Here is a 9,373-nt window from a genome sequence, read left to right as displayed (position 1 = left end):
AAGAAGAAATGTTCTTCAATGACGGAATAGTGAGGAACTAACTGAAAGAAGAAATGATCTTCAATGACGGAATATTGAGGAACTAACTGAAAGAAGAAATCTTCAATTTCAGATTAAAATAATTCAAGAAATAATAACAACATCAATAACATTTAATATCTGAATGTTCTTTGATCATTTCTCTAGATATCATATATATATCATCTCTAGATATCATATCATCTCTAGATATCATTCTCTAGATATCATATGTCTAGAGATATCATATAGATATCTCTAGACAGCTGCCAATTCTACTGGAAGCCAGTTTCTCCTGGTCTATTAAAATTCTCCTGATTTCCAAAAATTGACTGAATAAGTATTACTAATTTAAATTATATAAGTATCGTCTATAGAAATCAGTGCATAACTTTTTGGTTTTAAAATGCTTAGCTTGTTTTTATTCAGAACTCTCTTTTTAAATTAGTTATAAAAATCTTTCAACTATCTTTGATGAATTGAATGCCTATTAATATTTGAAATTATGAGCAAACATAATACATAACATTTGAGGTATGTCTAATGTCAATCATAACTGGAAAATATTGCAGTTTTTCCATTTTGATGTCTATAAAAATTTCTAAACTTCCGTGTGCGTAAAATATTTGGTACATTATGCAGCAATTATAATGAAATTTATATTATTTCGTAAAATCTTCTGGATTTTTTTCCTATCCACGTTGGCAGCTACGCATAATGTTTTATCTTATAATTTTTGAGTTACTGGGAGATCCCCATAACCTTACGGTAATCCAAATATCAAAAGTATTCGCTAATATTCGAAAAATGCAAATCTTAACAAGTTTTTATGATTAATTTTTTCCTCCTATAGAAAACTAGTTTAAGGTAGTTTGTTTCAGGCTTATATTACTTGGACTCAATTCTAATTGGTTATGCGACGCAACTAACGAAAATCACTGTAATTGAATGGAAATACTTTTTTTTTCTCCTAGCGTTGGACATGTACCTGCGTCGTTATGGACCCTTTACCATATAGCGCAAAGCTTGGCTACTGGTCCGGCTCCACCCCAGCCTAGGAAAGAAACCAGTCAGCAGGTATTTATTGAAAATTTTGATATATACATAGAAATTTGATTCTCATTGACCATCAATCAGTGATGGTTAGAACAATACATTTCCATGATAATTTAATGGAAATTCTTGATGGTTTTGGGGAATCCATCTAAGCAATTTGATTTTATGTTGGACCATCATAAATCAGTCCGAATTCATACGTTAGGATGACGGTGGTTCAAGATCGTTCCAACGTTTGATTTCCAAGAAACTATGATGGAAATTTCTGATGGTTCAACACGAACAAACCATCAAAACAAGTTTCTAATCTTATGTTGAACCATTATAAATCCGTCCAAACTCCTACATTGGGGTAATGGTTACTTATGTTCGTTACCATCAAAAATGTAATGGTTCAAGATGGAATTATTGATTTTTACTTTCAAAGTTTTTGTCTTGGGGTGGTGCGGGGGCTGCATCTTTAACAATCGCACAGAAAAGTTGAACAATGAACAGAATTCTAGGATAAGATAAAAAATCGGAATTATTCACTTTCAACTGTACTTCAAACGAAATTTACAAACGGTAATCTTTAAATTTTTTTTCCAATGCGCACCTGGAGAATGACCTAGGTCATACAGGCATGTGAAGGGCAGATTTGTTTAAGCAGGGGCAGTATATTAGGTGGGCCAACGTTGCTCCCACAGTAAGGACAGATTGTACAGAGAAGGAAAGAACATCCATGCCTTGCCCGGGATTCGAACCCAGAACCTTTCTGGTGCAAGGGCAGTTCCCTAACCCCTACACAGCTCGATCGGTGTAATCTTTAAAATGTCATATTAAAAAAATCATTTATTTTGCAATTCAAAAGAATACTCAGTAATGAAAACACTTTTACTGTTTTGAAACGTTCCAATTTTACAAAGATTAGTTTTTAAACCATCAAGGCAAAATGACCTATAAAAGAAAGGTACAGTGTGCAAAATAAAAAGTAAACACTCTGAATAACTTTTGATCTACTGATCGGATTTACACGTACTATGACTCAATGTTAATGGTCCGAATGTTTAATCTTAAATATTCTAATGAATTAAAGCAAGCGATTCATTAAGTTATGTAATCTGGCATGAAAACGTGCTTTCTCTGAATAAACATGCTTTTTTATGACAGATTCCAGCTCTTAACCCCCAAAATATGGAGGCCGGGATAGCCTGGTTGGTAGGATACTGGGCCCATGTCCAACAGGTCGTGGGTTCGATCCCCGCATGCCGAAGACTCTCTGTGTAGTAAATGGTGACTGATGCATGTTAAATCTGTTCGGTCACAAAGTCCTCCATGTCCCCATTACAAATCATACCTCTGGGGGCACTGATCCACAGGAGTTTACTTGTCTTCTGGATTGGTTCAAAATTACAAGGCTATAGAGTTGAACGTTAGTAGTCGTAAACCCTAAATTGGTGTCAGCTGTTCAACGACGGTTATAAAATATGATATGGAGTGAAACCACAATTTGGAAAATAAGGTCCTAATCGAAATTTTTCCTATTTTGGAAGGTGGGAGGTCGAATGTTTGGACCATTTATATTAAAATCAGTTTTTTGCTCATTTTCCTAATATTTCCAGAACTTTTGAAATGGATCGAAAAAGTTTTGCAAACAATTACAAAATTTTATTATCCAAAGACGATTCCATATAAAATTTACTTTTTAAAAATTAATTATTATACATATACATTATTATACATATACATTAACTTTAGTCGAAAAAAAGGTAAACAATTTTTTACAACATTTTATAAAATTTAATTTTAAATAAGAAAATACAAAATTTGAAGGAAATTGTTGAGATCAGAGTACTTTTAAGTTTTTCAATGTTCAAACGTTAAATATACAGATTCTCAAGAACTATTCGACAGATTTCGTTCAAAATTTGTAATCTGTCATATAAAAAATTTGCATATTTTGAACTAAATTAAAAAATATGCATACCTTACCATTCAAATTTTTTCGACTGATATTAAATAATTGAATACAAATTAAACTCTTAATTGAAAATTAAACTTTTAATTAAAATTAAATTTTACAAATTCGTACTATTCCTATTGGGCGTTTCGTATTCCCTTCCCAATAGAAAAGCGTGGAAGATCCTTGGATCTGGTGGATCATTGATGAATTTCCAGTTGAGAAGTTAGTGCAGTAACGTCAGCTTATACATCGCTATAAAATAGTGCATTTGATAGGTAGGTCTGGACTTCAAAGCTTAAAAGACGCAGAAATTTACATCAAAATGCGCGTAAACTTTATGTGTATCAACTTCAAGTATTCTTTCAGAAAAAACTTGAACCAATTCTTGGGTTGTAGGTACAGATAACTTAGTCATAAGATTATTCGCCTTAGAATTATTACTCAGTGTCACCATCATAATCCCTCTCCCTCGAGGAAATGATTTTAAAAGATTTTTCAACAATGCTTCCGCAATTGTTGCATCATCTGCGTAGAGAGGTCCTATTCGAGCAGCACCCATGCAACTCAACTTAACAGAACCGAAACCCACACACTCCCTACCATTCAGAGCTACAAATGTCTGACTGTTTTCTTCCCTAGAACTCAATTCCAGCAGGTGTCTGCGATCATAGCCCATTAGGTTGTAGTCGTATGCGCTCACCAAGTCCAAGTGATCGTCTTGATAGGGTCTTAGGGCGACACCTGGTGGGAGATCTTCTGAGAGCGAATTGTAATTGACGTAACATGATGTTTCATTCTTGAATAGGGTGTAGTCGGTTCTAGGGGCTCCCATCACGATGTCACAATAGACTTGTGTCATATTCTTGACTGCATTTCCGCAAAGGAAATTCTACCCTGGCTGACTTCTCCTACACCTAGTTCAAGAACCTGAAATCAAAGTTATATAATCTATATTACATTACAACACTGCACTCTTTGAGTATGCGTCCCAAACTAGCGCGATTTCTTCATTCTCCACACTTTTCCACTCTCTTCGCTTATTATGTTTTCGGCAAATCTTATTTTTTCTAAACGACAGCACATAAAAAATTTTTATTTTTCAACCGTCATTAAATATAATACCTAGTAATATAGGGTTAATAATACTATATAATATAGGGTTTATGTCTACCAATGTTCCACTCCGTAGCCTTGTCATTTTGAACTCAATCTAGAAGACAAGAGAACTCCTGGATCAGATCAAGTATTGGGAGAAATTTTGCCTCCGTGGAGGACAATTTTTTGATGGAACTAACCCGCATGTGCGCTACTTGGAAGGGGACTCTAACCATGAAACGTCTACCACTGATAATATTTGAAGTCAGCTCTGTGGTCGGTGCCAGCTGGATGCGGATTTCGTATCGACCCGTCATTGCTGGGATTCGAACCCGATCACCTTATTGGAAGGCGAGTGCTCTATCCCCTGAGCCATCACGGCTTTACGGAAAAAAAGCGGAATATACTTGCGTCAGTGGAAAAAAGATTTACCAAAAATGTGTAACGAAGAATGGAAAAGTGTCAAGAATAGGAAATGCGTCCAACCGGGAGACGCTCAGACGCATATTTTATTTACAAATATTGCCCCAAAACTGATGGCATTTCTTTGTACTCTATACCTCGTTACCATAGTCACCGCCATGGTTCTAGACGAATGGCTAGGGGAGTTCTTACTTCAGACGAACTATAGATACTCCTATTCAGTGACTATCCATAACTAAAGAACAGGCACAAAATTTGCTTCGATTAACCAATTAAGTCCGGGATGAGAAACAGAATACAGAATATATATTTATATATATATAGAAGAGAATATATATTTGACAGAATATATATGCTACCTCCGTTCATATATACAATATAAAAGGGTTTCCATTTAAGATTGTTAGGGGATCCCTGTTCCAACACTAGGGAATTCAATGAGGATCAATTTTGAACTGCGTGAATGCATCGATTAAAGTTAATTTATACGTTTGTTCAACGATTATTGCTGCGATATGTATATAAATCTTTTAACACTGTGTAAACACGGTTTGCCGTAATCTAGCCATTGAAAAATATTCTCAGATTCCTAGTAAAAAAGTGAAGGGAAATAAATATGACGATTTATTATAGAAGAAAACTGAATTAAAGACATCACAACTAGCTTAATTGCTAGATCGTATTTCACCTTTCAATACCGGGTATTCCCAAAATTAACCGACGATTTAAAATAAATTAACGAAAAAACAACGAACGGTTTGTTAGAAAGAGCAGAAATGGGTGCTCCTGAAGTTGTGTTATTTGTTAATTTAGCTTCTCAACAGATGGCGCTTCGCAAACCAAAGAACAATGTTTTTACAACATATAAGACTGTTGAAACTGAAATATTTCCAAGTATATCGAATTTATTTCGTTTTCAGACAGCTTCACGTTGTTGCAGCAATTGATAGCTATTTCGAAAACAGTGTTTTATATTTTTGTCTCAATCACCAGCGCCCTCTATTAATGAATTTCGTAATTAATTTCACAACGTAGACAAAAAAAATTCAAAACATGTTACAATAACACCGTTTCGTTTTTCGGGACACGCTTTTAAATGCTTTGATCATTACCTTTCTCCCTAGGCCGATATTTCTATATTCTGGATCAACGTAAACAAGGCCGCCAATGCATACTTCATCTGAATTGTGAACAAATGCAGCCGTTGCAACAATCTGTCCTAAAAATATCAGTAACATGTTAAAAAAATTGATATACATATGAAATATTTATCAGCTTTATGTTTAAAAAAAATTTAAATAAATAATTTTAATAGTATAACTTCGTTAACATCATACTTTGAGTCAGCAATATAAGTAATTCTTCGATACCAGAATTCATGAATTTAACCCTCCTCTAGAAAACAACCTTAAAATACTTTTCTAGAGTCCCCTTAAAGTCTTAACTACTCTTTTGAACCCACGCTATAAGGCATCGAATAAAATCGATGCTCGTTTCGGAAATATTAGTGATACGTTTTTGATGCAAACAATCAACATTTTTGTAGCTTTATTGAGAAAAACGCGTAAAACGTTAAGGTATGTACGTAGATACTTTATTTACGTCGCACTAGAGCTGCACAATGGGCTATTGGCGAAGGTCTGGGAAACATCCCTGAGGTAGATTCGAAGACATGCCATCGCAATTCTGATCCTCTGTAGAGGGGATTGCTCCCCTTCTTTGGTAGCCCGACGACCTACATGCCAAGTCAAGCACTTTATGGTAGAACAGTTTAATGAGGACCGATACCGCTCCCCCTCGATCCTTGAGCAGGCTGAACAAAGTTATCACCCGTCCGCTTACTGACAGCAGCCAGTGATGCTTGACTTCGGTGTTCCACTGGGAACAGTGTCTTTACGATCAATCCACTGCGGGATTATAACGTTAAGCAACTCCATTCAATGGACAACTTGTCAAATTTTCATTTTGTGAGGAAACTAAACTAACTGTTAAGCTGGCAAAAACGTAAGCGAGCTAAACTAAGATAGCCTAACCTACGATAGCAAAACCTAACCTATCAAAAACGTAAACATTTGCCTCATAAAAAGCCAAAACTTTGCTCTGCATAAAAACATTAACTGGTTCTGAAGATTTTACCTTCTTTGTAAAAACAAGAAGCGAAGCTCGTCATGTAATAAAACCGGTTGATCCTCTTTCTTTGTTTCAGAGATCACTTTTCTTATCTAGCAAACAAGCATTTAAAGCGAAACAGTTAGAGTCTTTGACCCATTCGCGCAAAGTATCATACAGGATGGTTAAAATTAAGCAGACGATAATCAGCGCCTCGTAATTCGTGATATTTTTTATATCTTCCAAACGAAACTTCAATTAAATTTAATAACGATCGTATATGGCTGGGAGTTTTTTCTCTAAAGAATCGTTTGAATTTATGCCAATAGAATGTGCTGTACTGCTAAACCACGTGTAACCGAGCGCATATTTTTGACCGACAGGGTAAGTTTATGAAGTACACTAGTGTAAAAGAAAATAAAATTTAATGTTATCCTTTGAATTTTTTTTTTTTTTTTTTTTTTTTTTTTTTTTTTTTTTTTGGAACTATCGTTTTTATTTATTACTGCGCCACTGGACGCGAAAATTTAAAGCTATTTTTTCCGTCGGAAATAATATATACTGTATGTTACCGTGAAGTACAGAGATCAAGAGAATGTCGACTTTCACCGGTGAATGTCAACAATCGCTGTGGTAAATGTCCGAAATATTTATTATAACCGATTTGATTTTAATTTAATCGTTGATATTATTATATTTATTCGATATTTTAATATCTGCTGAGGATAGATTGGGAGAAAGATCAGTGTTCAGAGAAAATGCATACTGGGTAGTGGTTTTTGACCTTAAAAAACATCAGCGTAGTCTATACCGGGCAAATGCAGGTCAGGCAGTGCCACTGAACCTTAAAAAAACATTGGTGTAGGTCATAAAAAGCAAATGTATACCGGGCAGTGACACTTAACTAGACCCATTATATATTACATTCACGAAAGCAACTATGTGATTGTCAACATTCACCGGTAGAAGTCAACCACCACCAATTACGAACCGTGGTGGCTCATGGGAATAGAGCCCTTGCCTTCCAATGAGGTGAACCAGGTTCGAATCCCAGCGATGGTGGGTCGATACGAATCCGCATCCGCGTTGCACCAAACACAGTGCTGACGTGAAATATCCTCAATGGTAGACGTGGTTAAGAGTCCCTTTGCCATCAGGCTAACCGTTGGAGGTTCTCGTGATCTTCCTCTCCATGCAACGCAAATGCGGGTTAGTTCTATCAAAAAGTCCTCTACGAAGGCAAATGTTTCCCAACACTTGATTCGGGAGTTCCCTTGTCTTCCGGATTGAGTTCAAAGTTACGAGGCTACGGAATTGAACATTAGTAGTTGTAAACCCAAACATTGGGTCCGATGTTCAACGACGGTTATAAAATAAAAACACCTGTTTCGGTCATTCACAGTAACATATACAATCAAAATATCAATCAACATATCAATCAACATATACAATCAAAATATATTCGTTTCAAATTTTACTCAAATCTTACCAAAAAACTCCTCGGGTTAAATTTTAACCACCCTTTGCAGGATGCAGTTTATGCAAAAAAGAAAGTTATTACCTCTTTTGTTTTCAGCTAAAAATATACCCTGCGGATGGATTTTGTTCCACGTCTGCAAGCAAGAGTAGCAATCATGAATCTTCAATTTTTTTCTAATTTCCATAATTTTAGGAATGTCTTCTTGTGTCATATCTCTGATGTAATAATCCGATGTGGGCTTTGGCATATCTTGCTCTGTTGATGGTCTTCTTTTTTCTGAAATGTTTCTTTATCTTTATTACATTACATAATTAGAGAACGTTTGATGCTTTCATTTTATGACGTTAACTGTTAACCCTTGTTCTACACTGGTGTCAGAAATTAAGAGAATTTGCAGACTGGGTCGATTATCTCTAGAACTACTAGGGCCCTATTACCAACTCATCGAAATTTATTCCGCTCGGAAACGATTCCGATCAGAAACTAGCTTTCATCAGATTGTCAATTTCGAAAAACCATCTTTGCCGTAACATGAGCATATCGGAATCCGGAATCGAAATCTCCATTCCACACGATTCCGGTGAATTTGAAGTTTGTAGGCGGGGACCAATTAGAAAATTACTATAATTCTAATTTATTAATCTGGCAACGATATGTTTGTCTTCTCTACTTCTATGCGAGTTAAAATCGCATTAACTTAGAACTGAAAGCTTAAAAATTCATACGATTTACTTTAAAAAATGGCTTCCCGTACAAAAATCAATACTCGCCAGCGATATCCACCACTGAATGCATATTAGAATAAATATCCAGAAGGAAAATCAAGATTGTCTATAATTATTTTCATTCCAAGCAATTTTGGGACCGAAGGAAGGATATTTGCTTATTCAACCATAGTTACTAGTTTGAAGCGTCTAGTTTTATTATAATGCAACTGTAAATTTGTTAAATTTTCCTATGAGAATTAAAAATAAAAATCTTTTTCATCAAAATAATTATTTGTAGCATTTATTATGAAGAAATCTGCCAAATCAGTTCTTAACGTCTGCAAAAGACTATCTACCCTGCTAATGAATTGCCCTCAATCAAATGCTCTTCATTTTGTTTTGTTTTAACAAGGAAGAAAGATAAAATAACTCATAATTTATGTAAATATTTAATCATTTATGCCTTTATGTTTGCTTTTTTAATTTTTATTGAATTATTTTTCCTTTAATGAAAACAATCATATTTTGCGTTACGCGTAAAGG

General features: G+C 35.0%; 2 protein-coding genes across 4 annotated transcripts in view; both read right to left on the bottom strand.

Moving 5' to 3' along the window:
• Positions 1 to 2,699: 2,699 nt before the first annotated feature.
• The window catches only part of LOC122272009 (uncharacterized), a 32,678-nt gene continuing 26,004 nt past the window's right edge, over positions 2,700 to 9,373 (bottom strand). Inside the window, exons 2-4 of one of the 3 annotated variants that reach the window (XM_043054940.2) lie at positions 8,205 to 8,399; positions 5,647 to 5,753; positions 2,700 to 3,943 (exon numbers count right to left, since the gene is read on the bottom strand). In XM_043054940.2, coding sequence (XP_042910874.1) covers positions 3,872 to 3,943; positions 5,647 to 5,753; positions 8,205 to 8,399 — 374 coding nt within the window. In that variant the 3' untranslated portion in view covers positions 2,700 to 3,871. The remainder of the gene's footprint in view (positions 3,944 to 5,646; positions 5,754 to 8,204; positions 8,400 to 9,373) is intronic. The other 2 variants (XM_071180957.1, XM_071180956.1) reach the window with 2 other exon arrangements.
• On the bottom strand, positions 3,312 to 3,848 carry LOC107451084 (holothin acyltransferase-like). Its single transcript, XM_016067070.3, has one exon. The coding sequence runs from the start codon at positions 3,846 to 3,848 to the stop codon at positions 3,312 to 3,314; it is 537 nt and encodes a 178-aa protein (XP_015922556.3).

This window comes from Parasteatoda tepidariorum, chromosome 5 (assembly GCF_043381705.1).
Source record: "Parasteatoda tepidariorum isolate YZ-2023 chromosome 5, CAS_Ptep_4.0, whole genome shotgun sequence".
NCBI classification, from domain to species: Eukaryota; Metazoa; Arthropoda; class Arachnida; order Araneae; family Theridiidae; genus Parasteatoda; species Parasteatoda tepidariorum.
Note: the sequence above shows the minus strand (reverse complement) of the source record. Positions and strands in the feature narration are given on the sequence as shown.

Excerpts from the sequence above, each read along its gene's own strand:
- LOC107451084 (XM_016067070.3), bottom strand. The coding sequence starts at position 3,848 with ATGGGAGCCCCTAGAACCGACTACACCCTATTCAAGAATGAAACATCA.